At 36.2% G+C, this 21,859-nt stretch overlaps 1 protein-coding gene across 8 annotated transcripts in view; it reads left to right on the top strand.

The window, feature by feature from the left end:
* The window catches only part of LOC122438224 (RUN domain-containing protein 3B), a 157,359-nt gene that overhangs the window by 69,545 nt on the left and 65,955 nt on the right, over positions 1–21,859 (top strand). For all 8 annotated transcript variants that reach the window (XR_006268486.1, XM_043462864.1, XM_043462862.1 and 5 more), the window contains 3 exons: positions 1,453–1,538; positions 12,760–12,849; positions 14,616–14,696. Coding sequence is in view for 7 of the 8 variants with exons in the window: in XM_043462864.1 (XP_043318799.1) it covers positions 1,453–1,538; positions 12,760–12,849; positions 14,616–14,696 (257 nt within the window). In the remaining variant the exon portion in view is untranslated. The remainder of the gene's footprint in view (positions 1–1,452; positions 1,539–12,759; positions 12,850–14,615; positions 14,697–21,859) is intronic.

Raw genomic sequence — 21,859 nt, 5'->3', positions numbered from 1 at the left:
GTATGGCTTGAAATGAATAAATCAGGAAGCAAGGCTTTCCCCCACATTTCTTATCTTAACAATAACACACTTTCTCTGGAGAGCAACTTTCCCTGCTTCTGTGTGAGAATGTAGCTTTTTGATTCAAGCCTCTACTGCTAGTCTCTGGTCTTCGAGATGAAATCTTAAGAAACTTGAGACTGAGGGCTGTTGTGTGCCCCTTCCCTTCCTCTGTTCCAATCAGCTGCAACTAATTGTAGGTTCCCCTAGGCTTACTCAGCAGAAGCAGTTGACTGAGCAAGCTAAGGGATTTTGAGGTTGGTGGGCAAATTGACTGGCCTGCTAACCAGGCCCATGTTCCAAACAGTACAGCCGTTTCTAGCCTGCCAGGTTTTACGACTGTCTGGATTAACTTGTTTTCAACCCTTCCTGTCCAACAGTTTGAGGAAATCACTAGAACTGTAGACATTTCTGTAAGTGTAGGCATTTCAATGCTTTTTTTCTATACTGGTAGTTGACCATCATATATACATTGGTTAGTGTCATCTTTATTCTTAGCTACTATTACAGTGGTTTGATTTTTCGTATAGTCAGTCTTCATAGATTTTCTGGAGAGGTGTGAAAGGGTTGAGTGAAGTGACCATAATAGAATTATAAAATTCTCACTAACAAGTATTCTTTCATTCTAAACAAAAAGTTCAGAATAAATGCTTTGGCTTATAAAAAGAACTTTACTGACTAGTCCCAACTACTGAATGCTGTTACCCCTTTTCAAAAGTAAGATTATTCATATTTTGTTAGAATTGTGTGTTTCTGTGATTTTATTCTAGGATATGCTTCTGGGATATTTTTTGTTGTGTGTTTGCTTTTTCTGGTTTAAATTTCTGGTAATATTTTTTAGAATGCTCTGGAGGCACCAAATTCAGTGACTTATGATTTGCATAAATGATAAATAATGAAATTTGGTTCCCTGTTTGTTGTGTAAACTTCCCTCTGGAAAGACTAAACAAGTGGTGTGAAGATTATTTTTCTTAATGAGAATGGACTCTTTCCTCTTGTTTTATAAGGGGATTCATTTCAATTAGTGTGTTGATTTGGGCACTGAAGTAAAGAGATGAGCCTTGTGATTTCCTTATATGATTCACAAGAAGTCTCTAACTGCCCCCGCCCCCCCGCCAAAAGAAAGAAGAAGTCTCTAACCCAAGTAACTCAGTTTTGATGGTTCTGTCCCTTCAGAAGCTAGAAAGTTAATCAGACATGCTCTACCCTACACCTTTAGAGAAACAAAGTATATACTATATATAATTAAAATTTACCTCATCTACTTAAATATTTTTAGTCTTTATCAAATACACATTTTGAGTGAGTTATTCTTTGCATGTTAAAATGCTTATATTTTTGATGACATAGTGAACACAATACTTTTTAATTTCTAATTTTTCTTTACGTTTGATTCTTTCTTCTTCCTTTTAGGGTAGAGCCTGGATCAGAGTAGCACTCATGGAAAAACATTTGTCTGAATACATCTCTACAGCTCTGAGAGACTTCAAAACAACCAGGTTTAAAAGTCCTTTTAATTTTCAAATATATATTAAGAGAGTCACCTGAAGACTTAGAAGTAAGAATAGAATAAAGACTCATTTGTTTTTCAAGTCCTCACCTATTTTATTTCCCCTTTTTATACTTCTCAGATAAATCCACTGTCTTCTCAGGAAAATACTGTTTTTTCAACTAAACATACTTCTACCTTGTTTTATCTTTTCAGGCCTCACATTATGCCTGGAGTATCTTTTTTCTGAAAAGTTTTGATTCTTACTTTTTCAGCACTTGAAGTTTCATTCTCACCACAGACTTTTCCTATTCCATTCTTCCTCTTTCCACACTGCAACGTTTATTTTATTCACTTCTTTAATTATATAATTAATGATTGCTCAGTTGTGTTTTTGGGGCAGTCTATACCAATGGTCTCCTTAGGTTGTATAGATTTATGAGATAGTACATTGTGCAAAACAGGACTTTATTAACTTTTTATGATGATTCTTCCTGGAGAAGGGAAAGGCTACTCACTCCAGTATTCTGGCCTGGAGAGTTCCATGGACTGTAAAGTCCATGAGGTCGCAAAGAGTCAGACATGACTGAGTGACTTTCACTTTATGATGATAGAGAAAAGATTCATATAAGGACAATAGTCATGCCCACTCAGCTCTGCTCTGCTAATCTATATTTAAGGCTTTTGTTAAAGCAGTCACTTTTTTTTCCCATTTCAAAAGTATTTGTAAATGAAAACATTAAATAATTTCAGTATCCTACATATGTATTGTTCAGTATAGTAGCCACTAACCACATGCCACTGAGTAAATTAAAATAGAAATTAAATTACCAATTCAGTTCTTCAGTTGCTTTATCACACTTTAAGTGTTCACTGGCCCTGTGTGGTTAATGGCTGCCAAATTGGACAGCACGGATGCAGAACAGTGCTTCATGGCACGAGGTTCTATCAGACAGCACTGACTTCAACACTTTTAAATTACCATATGTATTTCTACCTTGTTAATCATATTTCTGAAGGAAGAGAGTGACGTAAGCCAGTTCTGACAGAGAAAATTAGGCATATATATACAGAAGTCATATATCTAAAATCTTGAAATTTCCATGTCCTGATGGCATGTTTGACGTTTTGGATTTTGAGAAAATCTGGATCTTTAATGTGACACATTGTTTTAGCTGACTAGCTGGTATAGGTGACAGTGTCTTTGCTTAGGTGTTACCAACATCCGTTGGATCATTGAAAAAACAAGAGTTCCAGAAAAATGTCTATTTCTGCTTTATTGACTATGCCAAAGCCTTTGACTGTGTGGATCACAACAAATTGGAAAATTCTTCAAGAGATGGGAATACCAGACCACCTGACCTGCCTCTTGAGAAATCTGTATGCAGGTCAAGAAGCAACAGTTATAACTGGACATGGAACAATAGACTGGATCCAGATCGGGAAAGGAGTACGTCAAGGCTGTATATTGTCACCCTGCTTATTTAACTTAAATGCAGAGTACTTCATGGAAAATGCTGGGCTGGATGAAACACAAGCTGGAATCAGGATTGCTGGGAGAAATATCAATAACCTCAGATATGCAGATGACACCAAGAACAACTAAGGAGCCTCTTGATGAAAGTGAAAGAGGAGAGTGAAAAGTTGGCCTAAAGCTCAACATTCAGAAAACTAAGATCATGGCATCTGGTCCCATCACTTCATGGCAAATAGATGGGAAAACAGTGAAAACAGTTTGAGACTTTATTTTGGGGGGCTCCAAAATCACTGCAGATGGTGACTGCAGCCATGAAATTAAAAGATGTGTGTTCCTTGGAAGCAAAGTTATGACCAACCTAGATAGCATATTAAAAAGCAGAGATTCTGCTTTTGCCAACAAAGGTCCGTCTAGTCAAGACTATGGTTTTTCCAGTAGTCATGTATGGATGTGAGTGTTGGACTATAAAGAAAGCTGAGTGCCGAAGAATTGATGTTTTTGAACTGTAGTGTTGAAGACTGTTGAGAGTCCCTTGGACAGCAAGGAGATGTAACCTGTCAATCCTGAAGGAAATCAGTCCTGAATATCCATTAGAAGGACTGATGTTGAAGCTGAAACTCCAGTAGTTTGGTCACCTGATGTGAAGAACTGACTGATTTGAAAAGACCCTGATGCTGGGAAAGATTGAGGGCAACAAGAGAAGGGGACAACAGAGGATGAGGTTGGATGGCATCACCAACTCGATCGATATGAGTTTGAGTAAACTCTGGGAGTTGGTGATGGACAGGGAGGCCTGGCGTGCTGCAGTTCATTGGGTCGCAAAGTGTTGGACATGACTAAGCGACTGAACTGAACTGATGTTCTTAGGTAATAAAATAATAAATGTTTTACTTGGAAGATACGAAGAAAAAATTATCACAACTTTAAATTTGACCAGGTTATAAAGACTTTTAACTCCAAGAAGTATTTGCATAAAGTAAATATGACATGTGCTTATTGGATCATTTTCAAGCAATATGGTACTCAGGATATTTCTAAAGATGGACAGTGAGATGATGATAAACTCTTAGACACTTGAAGTAAACTTTACACAATGAACATTTGTTTCTTTTATCATCACTAGTAAATACATTTATTTATGAAAGATAGTAAATTTTCAAGATACTGAGGCTTTAAAAAAAAATCAGAACCCCATAGATCAAACCTAGAAATCCTATGAAATCAAAACTAAGTTTATACCATAATTATCTGCTATACAATAACAAGACAGTCTTTTCTAAATAGAAATTAAAGCGTTAATAATCTAAGTTGTTAGTCTCATTTCTTAGTTTATACAGTTGGGTGGAGTAGAAATAGTACTTGAATAGACTGTTTTTAGAGTGAGTAGTTTAAAATTTTTAAGGGAAATGCTTTTTGCCTTATGTTTAGGTATTAGCTGTTCTTTTCAGGAGAAAAAGGAAGTGATTCAGCTCTAAAAAGTTCATGAAGTAAAAACATTCTTGTAACAATATATAAACGTATTATTCACATAGAAACATGGTTAGTGTATGTTTATACACACAGAGAAATATATCGTGTTTCTATATACACATCACACAGTATTTAGATGTGACTATAATGGCTCTGCAATTATCAAAAAATGATGTAAGGAGTTATTTCAAAATTCCCATCCTAAATGTTAACTTTAAAATGCAGTTGCAAAAAGACAGTCTTTTTAAAAACTATTTACACTGTTTTTTTTTTTTAAACCAAAATCAAACCAGAGAAAATTCTCAATTATAAATCCATTTGATTGTGAACCCCTAGTGAAAACATATGTACTTGGAAGGTTAGGTTTGTAAAATTACAAGCGTACTTTTGGAAAGAATAATTACACCTTACTTTTTGTCTGAGTGCTCCCTGACATAAGTGCTTGTAGAACAATGAGAAATGATCTCTAATTCTTTAGGAATTTCAAGAGTGTCTGAATCAAGTGATTTCTTCTTGTTCTACTCTTCACAGATAAAGAGTAATGAGGTCCTTTAAAATGATGATAACAAGTGTTTACTCAGTACATATAGAGGAGCTACATGGGCTAAGGCAGGCAAGCTTGAAAGTACTAATTAGTGATAATCTAAGGATAAGATTGGGAGGAGGAACTGTGGGGAGCAGAACTATAGTAGGTCTTCTGAAATGCATGACGATGGTTCCAAAGTATTAGAGAAATTCATGTGATCATTTTGCCTCGGTGGAGGGTATCTTGGTAAGCAATTGAAAAAACCCTTGAAGAGTTTCATAGTTTAGGAATTGGGGTGTAATTGGGAAATAGCCAGTGATGGGAAGTCGACAGACTCAAGAAGATAATCAAAGTTAATACAAAAAAAGAAGAGGTGGGGAAGGCCTAGAGATAGAGAAGTAAGGTAGAAACTGAATAATTTGCTCAAAGGTTTCATTTCTCTCCACCCACAGCCTGAAAATAATTAGAAAAGTTAAGCTAAAGAATACAAATGTGACATTTAAAACAAGATCAAAAATATTCTGGTAAGAATGTGAAGTAATAACTGTGGAAAATATAGAGATAAAATTACTTTATCAAGTCCTGTTTATTACTTTGCAAGTGCACCACAATGCTTCATTTATAACGAAAGTGATGTTCAAGAATAATATTAACCTTCTCATTATTATAGTAGGAGTAAGAGAAGGAGTAAAGTATAAAAACTTCAAAAATTACTCAGCTGTCACAAAGCGAAAAAAAGAATAGTTGGCTAAACACTTTTTTTAACTATAGAAAGGTAGATAAGATAGTGATAAATTACCAAATCTTTCAAGAAATAAGAAAGACCTTAGGAATTTTAATCTGTTTAAAAGTTTTACATTATTAAGATGAAAAAAAAGTTATTAAAAGGTGCTTGTGGACTGCTGCCACAGCTTTTTGTTTTGTCTATAAAATATTTTGGCTTATTAAATACCCAGAAGCTCTCTTTTAATAAATTTTGTTTCAAAGATGTGTTCATTTTAAATTTGCTTTCAAGAAATAATTCCACGTATTCCTGGAAAGAAGAAAAAGCTTCAGAGTATATTTGGTATTAGTCTATAGTAAAGACAAGACTACAATAAGAATCTTCCTGGTCATTCATACAGACTTGTGACCTGAGAGTAAAAACAATTCTAACTGCCATTTTAAAATTTAGAGAGAACTAGATATTTCCATTAAGCTACTAGTACAAGGCCTCCTTTCATTAGAAAATTGAACTTGCCGTAAATTAAAGCTATCATTCTGTCGCCAAACACACCTTACCCACATTCTCTTTGTTTTTTTTTTGTTGTTGTTGCAATGGAATGTCTCTCCTGCCAGTCTTTCTTCTAGGTCCTGCCCCGCATTCACCTTTTCCTTTAGTTATCATCACCTCTCTCACTCCTGGTCCTCCATCTCTTGCCATTTCTGAATCATTCCCACCCATGCAGAAGTGTGTACTGGTATCCCCTATCTTAAAAGGAAAAAGTTTCTCCCTAGAACCAGTATTTCTCTCTCATATGGCTCATTTCCATGTTCTGCTTCATCACCAAACGTCTCACACATCCTTATACACACTGTTGTCATCTCCTTACCTCAGAGTCACTCTTCATTCTTCTCTAGCCTCTGCCTCTACCACTCCACCAAAGATGATTTTTATTTATTTTTTTTAGCAATGAAATGTTTTTTTAATTAAGAAGTATACTTTTTTTTTTTTACTTTCAAAGATGATTTTTAAAAGAATACCAATAATCCATAAGCCACCCAAATGTCATGAACATTTCTCTGTCCCCATTGTACTCCATAGTCCGGCTAAAAGAGTTGAAAACTTCTTTATTGAAAAACCTCTGTTTTTTACTTACATAACACTCCCTGGCTTTTCTGTCTCCCCACTTGCTGTTTCTCAGGCTTCTTTTACTGTTCACAGCTTCTTCGTGTCAGTATTCTCTGCGCCCAGTCTTCTGTTCTCTGCTGTTCTTTCTCTCACAACTGCACCTGTCTCTGGAGATTTTTAAAAATTTATTTATTTTTAATTGAAAGATAATTGCTTCACTGTATTGTGTGGGTTTCTGCAATACATCAGTATGAATCAGCCATAGGTACACATAATGTCCCCTCTCTCCTGAACCTCCCTTCCACCTCCCACCCCATCCCACCCCTCTAGGTTGTCACAGAGCCCTAGTTTGAGTTCCCTGAGTCATTCAGCAAGTTCCCGCTCTCTGTTACATATGGTAGTGTATATGTTTCCGTACGAGAGCTTCCTGTGTGGCTCAGACGGTAAAGCATCTGTCTGCAGTGCAGGAGACCCGGGTTCGATCCCTGGGTCGGGAAGATCCCCCGGAGAAGGAAATGGCAGCCCAGTTCAGTATTCTTGCCTGGAAAATCCCATGGACCGAGGAGCCTGGAGGGCTACAGTCCATGGGGTCTCAAAGAGTCGGACATGACTGAGCGCCTTCACTTCACTTCATGTTTCCCTACTACTCTGTCCATTCATCCCACCCCCGTTTCCCCCGACCCCACGTCCGTAAGGCTGTTCTCTATGTCTGCACATCCATTGCTGCCCTGCAAATAGGTTCATCAGTACCATCCTTCTAGATTCCATATATATGTGTTAATATACGGTATTTATTTTCTCTTTCTGACTTACTTGACTCTGTTTAATAGGCTCTAGGTTCATCCACCTCATTAGAACTGACTCAAATGCATTCCTTTTTATGACTGAGTAATATTCCATTGTATATACGTACCACAGCTTCTTTATCTGTTCTTCTGTTGATGGACATCTGGGTTGCTCGCATGTACTAACTTTTATAAATAGTGCTGCAGTGAACACTGGGGTACATGTGTCTTTTCCAGTTATGGTTTCCTCAGGGTATATGCCCAGTGGTGGGGTTGCTGGGTCATATGGTAGTTTTATTCCTAGTTTTTTTTTTTAAGGAATCTCTGTACTTCTTCCATAGTGGCTGTATCAATTTACATTCCCACCAACAATGCAAGAGGGTTTTTTCCTTTTCTCCACCTCCTCTCCAGCATTTGTTGTTTGTAGATTTTTTTTTTTTTTTTTTTTTTTTTTATGACCAGTGTGAGGTGATATCTCATTGTATCTCTGGAGTTTTAAATACCACCTGGGTGGTCATGACACCACATTTAAATCTCTAACTAGTTCAGATTTCTTGATTCTTCTCCCCTCTAACCCTGTTCACCCCATTCTTTGAAAGTTGTTTCATTGCCTTACCTAAATGGCCAATGAAGTCAAAATCTAAATTCATATTTGATTCCTTTTTCTCCTTCACTCATTGCAGCCATTCCATTAGCAAGTCTTTTTGATCCTATTTCCAGAATCTGTTTCGAATCTATCCGTTTGCCTTTATCATTATGGCTGTAGCAATAATGCATACCTCTCCCATCTCTTGCCTACATCCTCCCCTGTTAGCCTCCCAACTGAGATTCCAGTTTGCCCCCTGCCAGTAGCCACCCAGCTTCCAGCCAGTCTTCTTAAAAAGCATTGTAAATGGGATCCTGTCAATTCCCACTTTAAATGCTTTCTCATTACTTTAGCCAGCAGGCTCTGCAAACACATTTCCTAGAGTCAGATCCTGGTTTCACCACTTTCTAGCTGTGGAATCTTGGGTAAATTTCATACTCCCTCTGTGTCATAATAATTGTTGGTGAAATTAAGCAAGATAATTCATGTAAAGCACTTACAACTGTGCCTAGCGTTCAGTACAGGCTTTGGCCTCCAAAGCCCTGTTTTCAGACTTCTTTGGGCCTAAGGTCCCAGAATAAACACTTACTCGAGAATATCTTTCCCAATGCCCTTCTTCCAAGTTGGATTTATCTTTACTTTTTCTCCACCTCAACAACCTAGTTCTTATTTTATACTGCTTGCCATCTCTGATTGTCTCTTTCTTCTGTTTATTGCCTGTCCTCTCCCCTAGACAATAAGTTTCATAAAGTGGGGTCATGTTTACCTTCTTTATCATTTTATCTCTAGTATATAACACAGTTCTTGCTGCATGATGTATTTGTTGATAAAATAGAGAATCTCACATTCTTAGCAAGACTGTTTGGAGATTGATTTTTTTGGCTATCTTTTCATTCTGATTCACCTTGTCTTTGAATAGAACAGAACATTTCTTTGTAATGCTGTAATTTGTTTTGTATGTCATGAGGGAGAATCTTATCTCCCCCCACTTCAGGCTTCTTAAATAAAGACTAAACTGGGGAAGAGAACAAGATATTGGTAATGGAATTTCTTTTGCTTATAAAATAAGCTTTCTCATATTTGAGTATTGCACTTTTAGTGTGTAGAATAACTTGTGACTCTCAAAATAAATTTTGAAGCATGATATTGTTCAGTATCAACATCATCTATTCTGGTGGTTCACTTCCCATCCAAAGGATATTTGTTACTAAGTACCTGAAAGGTTTTAAAATAGTCCTTCAGAATAAGCACTAAAGATGGCATTGTAGATGTATTTCAATTGGAATTAAATTATATGTGTTGAGAAAAAGATTATTGTTATTTGAGTGTTATTTTAAGTACCTTTCTAGTGTCTAATATTTTTGTAGTCAACATACAAATAATTGGAAAGAGTACACCTGATAGAAATTGGGGACTTTTCTTCCAGATCACAGTAATATCAAAGAGTTGCTGACAATGTTCTTTTGTTTCTAAAATGCAAAACTTCTTTAAAGATACAGTCTAACATATAACTCTTTAAATAGAAGTTTTAAATTTATTTTTCATCTTGCTACTTTCAATATTTATAATCCATTTTTGCAAGCCAATGTGCTGTTTTGGTTTAGACCCTTCTCGTAAAAATATTTTCCTTAGGACAAAAAATATTTTCAACAAAAGGGAATTTTTTTAGTGTACACCTTAGTATTATTAGTCATCTTAGCCTTTACTCTTGGCTCATTGGTTACATAATCTTGGTTATATAAAAATGTTCCAATTTTTCTGTGAGGTAAAATGAAGAGATTGAAAGTTTACAGTCTTTAGAAATCTTTGAAAGTATTGATAACAAGAATCAGATTTTCAGTCAAATTTATTGATATATTGGCTTGATTAAGGGAATAAAACAGTTTTTTGTGATAGCTTCTGCCTCTTTAATACACATGAATGACTTGTATCTTTGATTAAATGATAGTATATAAAATGTCAAGTGACATAAAAATGGCATATTATAAATGAAACCTAAATGTTGATAGATTTCTTTAGGTGCATTTACTTAATTTATTTTCTTAATCAGATCTAATAATGAAAAAGTTCAGCATACAATGGACAGTTCTCTTAACTAGCCTCTCCTCTTCTGTTTGTCCTCCCCTCCCCTCTGTTACAGTAAAGGCATATTAAATCAGGTCTATGTAATATTATGTTTCAGATATGGTTTTAAGTGGAATTAACTGATCTCACATCTAGTGTAAAAACTTATGTGTCGGTGACAGTTGCTCAGTCGTGTCCGACTCTTTGCAGCCCCATGGACTGTAGTCCGTGGAATTCTCCAGGTCAGAGTACTGGAGTGCGTAGCCTTTCCCTTCTCCACAGGATCTTCCCAACCCAGGGACTGAACCCAGGTCTCCTGCATTGCAGGCAGATTCTTTACCAGCTGAGCCACAAGGGAAACCCAAGAATACGAGAGTGGGTAGCCTATCCTTTCTCCAGCAGATCTTCCTGACCCGGGAATTGAACTGAGGTCTCCTGCATTGCAGGTGGATTCTTACCAACTGAGCTATCAGGGAAGCCCCTAGGTTAGCTTAAAACATCAATAGTAAAATAAAGGCCAGAAGACCTCAGTAAAACAAAATGGTATATAAAACATAGGGTATATAAATTACCTTTAAGCTTGCTTAAAATTTTTCTAAAACCATTTAGTTTTTGTTTTAGGTATTTTTCATTAGTTCCTAGTATAATATTAACATTAGAAAGCAAGCAAAAATAGTTTTGATCTGATTCCTAGAATGTACTTTTAAACATGATGAGCTCCAGGTGGCAAATAAAAATACACCTGTTCTCATATAGGGAAATACTGGGAATTATGGGTGATTGCCGATGTCAAACGCCAGAATAAATGCTTGTGTCCCGTAGGCAGTGGTGATCTAGAACCATTGGAATCATAGTTCTTCAAGGAGTTGATCAAATATTCTGTCAACAGCCAATTTAGCCATTGAAGCAGTGACAAAATCTCAGATGTTTAGTTTTGTCTAAATATCTTTACCAATTTGTGGAACACCTCAGTTGAATATGTAGGAATTTCTTCCATTCATTTTACTGATCTTTGTTAGGCTGAAACTTTTAGTTTTTCTCCTTTTATGTAAATGATAACTATTCATTTACATTTTCAAGAAATGTAAATTTACGTATTTCCAAGAAAGAGCATCTAGTCTTCCCACCATATTTGTTTGTAGCCTTACATCTGTCAGAGGGTAAATAGTTGTATTTTCCCTTGTACTTTTTATTCATGTAAAATTTCTTACAGGCCGCAACAGAGGTTAAGTTCTCTTTAAATATTTTTATTTTACAGGAAGTATCATGGTTCAGTAGGAAAGATGTAGAACTTAAGTAAAAGTTGGTTTTCTCCTTGATAAGTTTATCAACATAATCTTGGGCAAACTGTTTAAACCTGTCTCTCTTCTTGATAATGAAATTGAAACGAATGACAATTGTTTCTGCATTTATTTCATCAGCTTTGCAAGTATCAAATAATATGATTATAAAAGTATTTGGTAAACTGTGGACTATTCAAAATTGATGATAGTAACATAAGAATATAAACTTTATATGCAGTCTTTATAAGCTCTGCTGCTGCTAAGTCGCTTGTCGTGTCCGATTCTGTGCGACCCCGTAGACGGCAGCCCACCAGGCTCCTCTGTCCATGGGATTTTCCAGGCAAGAGTACTGGAGTGGGTTGCCATTGCCTTCTCCGCTTTATAAGCTCAAGAATATGGAAAAGAGCAAGACAATAACAATTTTATTATCCCTGTTACTGAACATAAACAAGTTTTTGATACTGTTTGAAAAATGACTTCAATAATCTTAGATTCTTCTGTGGAAAAACACCTTAAGCCCATATTAAATGATATTTTTTCAAAATATTTATTTTAAATATTTTAAAATAAAACTTTAATATTATAAAAATTAGCATGAACTAAAACAGAAGGCTTTACAAGAATTAGCAGAGATAGATTCATATTCACATTTTGTCAGAGATACAGTGAACACTTTCTTTTTCGTATGCAGCCACCTAGGTAGCCCATCTGCCCTATTAGTATTGTAATGCTAAAGGTTAGCATAAATTACTATTAATCACATCTTCCTAGTTCTTAGTTTGGTTAATAACCCTTGGAATTACAGAAAAACAATGTATGTTTGTGTTTGTTCTCTGTATATTAGTAGAAAAATAATCTACATAGTTTTGAAAGGAGACCGGTTTAAATGACTGTGTTTACCACCTTTCAGTTTACATATATATTGCCTCAGTCTTGGAAAAATGCTAGACAATGTAGGCCTACTAAACGAGTCACTTTGAAGATTCTTTTTAAGAGAGATGTAAACACTTAGAATGATTTTTTCCTTGTTACAATGGCAGCTTTTTTATTCTGCTAAGTATCTGCAAGATATAAGTGATCCAAGTATGTTCTTGTTTTGACAAATTCAATAAATTTTAGTTCTTTCTACTCTAGCTTGGGCTCTAAGTGGTTCCTGTAGCTGAAGCTTCAGTCTGCTTTTAATATATATTCACCCATTTCATTTTTTAGGAGATTTTATGAAGATGGAGCAATTGTTTTGGGTGAGGAAGCAAATATGCTTGCTGGCATGCTCCTTGGACTCAATGCTATTGATTTCAGGTACTTCATCTAACTGTATGTATTCTGATTTAAAATTATTCTACCTCAAAATAGTTTCTACTTATGATTCTTTTCTTTCAGTTTTCCAAGTAAAGCATGCAGTTGGATATTGGTTTGATTTGTGGTGTTCCCTTTATAATGAGATCAGTTTTATAAATAGGTTTGCTCTAAAAAAAGAGGCTGTCTTAAACTTAAGGTATTAACTGACAAAACTTGTTTGCTCTCTGGCTTGGGAAAAAGAAAGCTTGGACCACATCCCCCCGACCAAAAAAATCGTGTATTCTGGTAGCACTGAAGGAAGGCTTTAGATCTTATCTCTTAGTATTTTTCAACTACTGTTTTAAAATGAAAAAGAAATATACTAATGTTGATTCATAGCCAGAAAGATTTTCATTTTCTCATGTGGTGAGATAAAGAGAATCTTGACAGGCTGTTTTAGATACCTTATGTTTCTTGTTTTGTTTCCGGAGTATTAAAATTTTTGTTAATATTTGCTTTTATTATCAACAATTGAGTTGATTCCAGACTAAGATTACAAGTACTAAAAACGGACATTCTAAGTTCTTCATAGGTTGTTTGGAGCATCCTTTTGCATTTCATTTATTGATCTAAGATTTTACATTGTACTAAAAGTAAAAGGTATGTCTATAATAAGAATTCAAACCTGAGAATTAAGGATTATATTTTCATTGAAATATATCACTTAAAAATCCACTGTTAACAAATAAGCGTAAAACTTAAAAATCTGCTTTTAGGTCTTGAACTAAAAAATATTGCTCTCGAAAAAGAGACTGTCTTAAACTTAAATTAACTGAGGAAGGGTTAAGTCAGTCAATTCCTTAAGTTCCTGAGTTTCACTCAAGTTACTTTTTTCTAGTAAGTCACTTCTTTTTCAAAATACTTTTCTCTTTGTAAGTATAACTTTGCTCTATTTGAAATTTGATAAGGTGGGATTTGGTTAATTAACTTAATTGTTTGGGATGAATGTGGTGAATGCAGCATGAAGGCTGTCTTCATGATTTCTCTAAGGGTGTTGACTTTTTACTGTATGCTGCTGGCTCTGTCTAAATCCTTTACAATTTATTTTTTGGTTGAAAACAAAACTGGGATAATAATATAAACTCTCGGTTTGTTGTAGCCCATTGATATTGTGTAGAAAGCGAATGTCTTAGTGATACATTGGTAATGTTTTGTAAATGAAGGAAAGCCCATATAAAATGTGGCCACTTTGATTCTCTCCTTATTCAAGTCTGGAAAAATACATCCTGCACCCTTGATATTAATATGTTAGAGTAAGTATTTTAGCAGGAGAACTTCCCAGAGGAACCAAAAGGTAGCAGTTCATATATGATTTTTCTGAGCAGTCAGACCTCTTTAGGAACTATTCAGTGTCACCTGAGAACTTGTATGTGACTGAGAACAGCTCTTCATTTGACACTGCTCCAGTGACATCTCTGGAGTCTAATAAGACCAAGATGAAATGAACTGTGTAAATAGTATTTGTACAGATTTCTCAGTAAACTTTACTTTTGCATGATGTATGTATGTAATAGTGTTACTAATTTTTGTAAGCCCTTGGTATTGAAGGTAGAATTATTTTTATTGAGGTGATTGTAACAAGTCACATTTAAATTACAAATAAAAAATTCATCTGCAGTTTGATGAAACAAATAATAAGACTTGTTTATAAGACTCTAATAAGACTTGTTTATAACACTGTGATTTAAATTTTTATGTATTAATATATTTATTGTCTGTTGTCTTAGCTTCTGCCTAAAGGGAGAAAGATTGGATGGCAACCTTCCTGCTGTAATAGACTATATACCATATTTGAGGTTTACCCAAAGGTATTTGATATTTTGAAATCTTAATTTATAGTTGAATGTCTTATATATTCATCTGACTAAAATTACCTTTTATAGAACATTTATTTCAGTACCAGAAATCATTCAAAAATATAAACTCCAGTTGCATTTTTAGTATATATATAAATATATAGTTTTTATATAATTATAACCATGGCATAAATATAGTCTTTGAAAACAGCATCTGTTTCTACTTCTGTAGTTAATATAATAGCATTAATAGCTCTATACTAGTCCATTGAGATTTCAAAACTATAATTCATTATTTAGATCAGTTTTCATGTTACCTCCATTATAATGAAAATAATAATGAACATTTTTGTGCAAATAATTTTATTTTGTTTCTTTTGTTAATTTCCAGAGTTATTTAGGTAACTACAATGAAAAATTTTGTGACTCTTAAAGTCTGTTCTTAGTGTTGTATCACTTTATCCTAATACCAACATTGTGTGAGAGTTAGAGGTTTCCCACAATCTCATCAGCATTAAAAATTAATCAGATGAAATCTAAAATTTTTCTTAAGATCTGCTTGCATCTTATTTCCTGAATAATATATATTTCTGAAATGTTATGATAGGCCAAAACTGTAAGGGAGAGAGAGTGAGTAATATATGTCTGTAAGTAATAGATGTATGTGTATACATACACAGAAGATGCATTTATTGAGTGCGTAAGGCAGGAAAGGCAGAGGAACCAGAGATCAAATTGCCAGCATCTGCTGGATCAGAAAAAGCAAGAGAGTTCCAGAAAAACATCTATTTCTGCTTTATTGACTATGCCAAAGCCTTTGACTGTGTGGATCCAAATAAACTGGAAAATTCTGAAAGAGATGGGGATACCAGACCACCTGACCCACCTCGTGAGAAATCTGTATGCAGGTCAAGAAGCAACAGTTAGAACTGGACATGAAACATTGGGAAAGGAGTTCCACATTGGGAAAGGAGTACGTCAAGGCTGTGTATTGTCACCCTGCTTATTTAACTTATATGCAGAGTACATCATGGGAAACGCTGGGCTGGATGAAGCATTAAACTGGAATCAAGATTGCCGGGAGAAATATCAATAACCTCAGATATGCAGATGACACCACCCTTATGGCAGAAAGTGAAGAAGAACTAAAGAGCCTCTTGATGAAAGTGAAAGAGGAGAGTGAAAAAGTTGGCTTAAAGCTCAACATTCAGAAAACTAAGATCATGGCATCTGGTCTCATCACTTCATGGCAAATAAATGGGGAAACAGTGGAAACAGTGGCTGACTTTATTTTGGGGGGCTCCAAAATCACTGCAGATGGTGACTGCAGCCATGAAATTAAAAGACGCTTACTCCTTGGAAGAAAAGTTATCACCAACCTAGACAGCATATTAAAAAGCAGAGTCGTTACTTTGCCAACAAAGGTCCGTCTAGTCAAGGCTATGTTTTTCCAGTGGTCGTGTATGGATGTGAGAGTTGGACCATAAAGAAAGTTGAGCACCAAAGAATCGATGCTTTTGAACTGTGGTGTTGGAGACGACTATTGAGAGTCCCTTGGACTGCAGAGAGATCCAACCAGTCCCTCCTAAAGGAGATCAGTCCTGAATATTCATGGAAGGACTGATGTTGAAGCTGAAACTCCAATACTTTGGCCAACTGATGCGAAGAGCTGACTCATTTGAAAAGACACTGATGCTGAGAAAGATTGAAGGCAGGCGGAGAAGGGGATGACAGAGGATGAGATGATTGGATGGCATCACTGACTGAATGGACATGAGTTTGAGTAATCTCCAGGAGTTGGTGATGGACAGGGAGGCCTGGCGTGCTGCAGTCCATGGGGGTCCCAAAGAGTCAGACACGACTGAGCGACTGAACTGAACTGAAGGCAGGAAAAAAACTTTGCTAGGTTTCTTCCTAGATGTCAAGAGGAAAGGAACTCTGTAAACTTCTATAAAGGAATACAATCCCTGTACCGAAAATAATCACCGTCTAGTAAGAGAAGTCACTATGATTTCAGAGCTAGGAGTGTGAAGATTTTTTAGATGATGAAGGAGAAGGAGGAATAGAGTATTATGGTACAAAGATTTCTAACTTAAGTTAGGATCCCTTGGGAAATGGGTAATTTTGTTACATTAGATCTAGAAAAGAAACACACCAAAATGTTTTGAACAGGCATGAAATTAACACTGTTTGGGGATTTACTGGACTATAGGACACTTTGTGGAGATAACTAACAGTTCAAAATAATACTAGTGAATATGAGTAATACTATTTATTGCATGTTTATCAGGCATTGTGTTAAGTGCTTTACTTCTGTTAACTCATTAATCTCCTCAAAAATCAGTGAGGTCAGCACTGCTATCCTTATTTTTAAGTGAAAAACTGAAACATAGAGAGGTTAAGTAGCTTGTCCATAGACACACAGCAGATTTGTGCAGAGTGGGCCACAGATCTGAAATTAGAGAGCAAAATGACAGTTGGAGATAGGAGTTTGGTCATCAGCTTGCAGATAGAAAGGCAGTTTTTAGTGATTTAGAAAATGATTTAAAATATAAAGATAATCATAAATGCAAATTTTCCTCTCTTCTTAAATGAGAGAATGTAGTGATTATTACAGTGCTTTTAAAAAGATACAATCATGGAACCTTCTCACCTGGTACCCTCAGAATGAATTTAATGATCTGTATTCTGTGTCTTCAGCTGCTTAGTCACCTTTTGTCCAGGTTTTTTTTTTTTTTTTTGCAATTTCCTCTTTCTGTGCAGTAATCCAAACATATATTTATTCCTTTGTAGTCATTATATAACAGAGGATTCCTGCCATCTTGTTATATAAAGGATACAAGAACAAGAAGAGAAATATCAATTCAACCTAGTCATAACCCAGCTAGCATTACTGACCATGGAGGTTTTCTTTTTAGAAAGATTTAAACTATCCTAATAGTCATAAAGAACCAATATTTTAAAAATTGAATGACTTCCACTAAAATGTACCTATATTAGATACATGTTTAAAAATTCTATTTGATGCCTAATTATAAGAGTCTCAGTTCAGTTCAGTCTCTCAGTCCTGTCCGACTCTTTGTGACCCCATGGACTGCAGCACGCCAGGCCTCCCTGTCCATCACCAACTCCCGTGTTTACTCAAACTCATGTCCATTGAGTTGGTGATGCCCTCCAACCGTCTCACCCTCTGTTGTCCCCTTCTCCCACCTTCAATCTTTCCTAGCATCAAGGTCTTTTCAAATGACTTAGTTCTTCACATCAGGTGGCCAAGGATTGGAGTTTCAGCTTCAACATCAGTCCTTCCATTGACTATTCAGGACTGATCTCCTTTAGGATGGACTGGTTGGATCTCCTTGCAGTCCAAGGGACTCTCAAGCATCTTCTCCAACACCACAGCTCAAAAGCATCAGTACTTCAGCGCTCAGCTTTCTTTATAGTCCAACTCTCACATCCAGACATGACTACTAGAAAAACCATAGCTTTGACTAGATGGACCTTTGTTGGCAAAGTAATGTCTCTGCTTTTTAATATGCTGTCTAGGTTGGTGATAACTTTTCTTCCAAGGAGTAAGTGTCTTTTAATTTCATGGCTGCAGTCACCATCTGCAGTGATTTCAGAGCCCCCCCCCGCCCCCCCGCCAAAAAAAAAGTCTGCCACTGTTTCTCCATCTGTTTGCCATGAAGTGATGGGACCAGATGCCGTGATCTTAGTTTTCTGAATGTTGAGCTTTAAGCCAACTTTTTCACTCTCCTCTTTCACTTTCATCAAGAGGCTCTTTAGTTCTTCTTCACTTTCTGCCATAAGGGTGGTGTCATCTGCATATCTGAGGTTATTGATATTTCTCCCGGCAATCTTGATTCCAGTTTAATGCTTCATCCAGCCCAGCGTTTCCCATGATGTACTCTGCTTATAAGTTAAATAAGCAGGGTGACAATACACAGCCTTGACGTACTCCTTTCCCAATGTGGAACTCCTTTCCCAATGTTTCATGCCCAGTTCTAACTGTTGCTTCTTGACCTGCATACAGATTTCTCACGAGGTGGGTCAGGTGGTCTGGTATTCCCATCCCCTTAAGAACTTTCCACAGTTTGTTGTGATCCACGCAGTCAAAGGCTTTGGCATAGTCAGTAAAGCAGAAGTAGATATTTTTCTGGAACTTCCTTTTTTGATGATCCAGTGGATGTTGGCAATTTGATCTCTGGTTCCTCTGCCTTTTCTAAATCCAGCTTTAACGTCTGAAAGTTCACGGTTCATGCATTGTTGAAGCCTGGCTTGGAGAATTTTGAGCATTACTTTGCTAGCGTGTGAGATGAGTGCAATTGTGTGTTAGTTTGAGCATTCTTTGGCATTACCTTTCTTTGGGTTGGAATGAAAACTGACCTTTTCCAGTCCTGTGGCCACTGCTGAGTTTTCCAAATTTGCTGGCATATTGAGTGCAGCACTTTCACAGCATCATCATCTTTTAGGATTTGAACTAGCTCAACTGGAATTCCATCACCTCCACTAGCTTTGTTGGTAGTGATGCTTCCTAAGGCCCCCTTGACTTCACATTCCAGGATGACTAGCTCTAGATGAGTGATCACACCATTGTGATTATCTGGGTTGTGAAGATCTTTTCTGTATAGTTCTTCTGTGTATTCTTGCCACCTCTTCTTAATATCTTCTGCTTCTGTTAGGTCCATACCATTTCTGTCCTTTATCAAGCCCATCTTTGCATGAAATGTTCCTTTGATACCTCTAATTTTGTTGAAGAGATCTCTAGTCTTTCCCATTCTACTGTTTTCCTCTGTTTCTTTGCAGTATTCACTTAGGAAGCCTTTCTTATCTCTCCTTGCTATTCTTTGGAACTCTGCATTCAAATGGGAATATCTTTCCTTTTCTCCTTTGCCTTTCACTTCTCTTCTTTTCTCAGCTATTTGTAAGGCCTCCTCAGACAACCATTTTGCCTTTTTGCTTTTCTTTTTCTTGGGGATGGTCTTGATTACTGCCTCCTGTTCAGTGTCACAAACCTCTGTCCATAGTTCATCAGGCACTCTGTCTATCGTATCTAATCCCTTGCATCTATTTCTCACTTCCAGTGTCTAATTGTAAGGCATTTGATTTAGGTCATACCTGAATGGTCTAGTGGTTTGCCCTACTTTCTTCAATTTAAGTCTGAATTTGGCAATAAGGAGTTCATGATTTGAGCCACAGTCAGCTCCCGGTCTTGTTTTTGCTGGCTGTATAGAGCTTCTCCATCTCTAGCTGCAAAGAATATAATCAGTCTGATTTCGGAATTGACCATCTGTGATGTCCATGTGTAGAGTCTTCTCTTGTGTTGTTGGGAGAGGGTGTTTGCTATGATCAGTGTGTTCTCTTGGCAAAACTCTATTAGCCTTTGCCCTGCTTCATTTCGTACTCCAAGGCCAAATTTGCCTGTTATTCCAGGGATCTCTTAACTTCCTACTTTTGCATTCCAGTCCCCTGTAATGAAAAGGACATCATTTTGGGGTGTTAGTTCTAGAAGGTCCTGTAGATCTTCATAGAACCATTCAACTTTAGCTTCTTCAGCTTTACTGGTTGGGGCATAGACTTGGATTACTGTGATATTGAATGGTTTGCCTTGGAAATGAACCTAAATCATTCTGTTGTTTTTGAGATTGCATCCAAGTACTACATTTCAGACTCTCTTGTTGACTGTGATAGCTACTCCATTTTTTCTAGGGGATTCTTGCCCACAATAGTAGATATAATGGTCATTCCAGTCCTTTTAGTTCGCTGATTCCTAGAATGTCGACATTCACTCTCACCATCTGTTTGAGCACTTCCAATTTGCCTTGATTCATGGTCCTGACATTCCAGGTTCTGGTATAAGAGTCTCTTCTTCCCCATATTACTGTTTTTAACTTATTTGGAAAGTAGGTATTTATTATAGAATAATTAGAAAATACAGAAGGGTCGAAAGTAGAAGAAAGCTTAAGTCATTCATAATCTTATGTTTACAGAGCAGCCACTAGCATTGTTAACATCTTGACGGATCACTTTCAGCGTTTTCTGTGCATAAGAATATTTTTTCTTTGATTAAAATGGAATTATGATATACATGTAACTGTTTCCCTTAATACTATATAATGAATACTTTTGCATGTTCTTAGCCATCATTCTGTAGCATCATTTCCTAACATGAATAGAATCTCATTCTTTATATAGTATGTTAACTCAGTTATTGTTGGACTTTTGAAGTGCATTCAGTTCCCTGTCGTGAACAGTATTGCAGTTAATGGCCTTGCACTACATCTTTTTATGCAGGACCATCATTATTTCTTTAGGTTAAAACCTTGGAGTAGAATTTTTTTGATATATAGTATATATGTTGTTAAAACTTTTGAAGCTTGCTGTCCAACCGCCCACCAGAGAGGCCGTACCAGTTTAGATCATATCAGCAATATGTGACAGGGCCTACTTCTGTCATTTACAATTAAGTCTTAAAGGTGTACCTAATGCTCTAAATAAAAAATATCCTGTTGTTGTTTTTGGTTTGCATTTATTTAATTGCTGGTGAAGTTGAACTTTGAAAATACTAGTTATTAGTCTTTTAAAATAGTTTTATGCTTCTGAAGCTAAATACGTGAAATATGTCAATAGAAAACATCCTAAGATATATTTCATATTTAAAATTGGTTTAATTAAGTTTTAAATTGTGTATCAGTGATAAGATATAAATTTTTCTGAGTTACTGCTTGATATAACTTTAAACATCTTTTCTTAAATGAATTTTAGACCAAAAAAGTCTAGCAGTAGCTGATGATTGTTGGTCTTTTATAATGCCTTCAGTTTTTCACTTTGAATTATGACATGCTTATGGTTAAGCATTTGTATTTAGAATGATTATTTCCTAAAGAGGCAAATTTCTACAGACAGAATGGCTGAGTTTAAAAGATTGTAAATGATCAAGTATGCTGTTAAATTGCTTTGCATGTATAGTTTAGCTGTAGCTTTTCATATATAGTTGGCTGTCCATATCTGCAGGTTCCATATCTGTGAATCAACCAACTGTGGATATACAGGACTTGGACATGTAAGAGACTTGAGCTTCCATGGACTTTGCTATCTCAGGGGGCTCCTGGAAACAGTCCTTCATGGATACTGAGGGTCCTATTTACCCTGTCTTTTCGCCTCTTAGGAGGGATAAG

Source organism: Cervus canadensis, chromosome 3 (assembly GCF_019320065.1).
Source record: "Cervus canadensis isolate Bull #8, Minnesota chromosome 3, ASM1932006v1, whole genome shotgun sequence".
In the NCBI taxonomy this organism is placed as follows: Eukaryota; Metazoa; Chordata; class Mammalia; order Artiodactyla; family Cervidae; genus Cervus; species Cervus canadensis.
The sequence above is the reverse complement of the archived record's forward strand: the minus strand, read 5'-3'. Positions and strand labels throughout refer to the sequence as shown.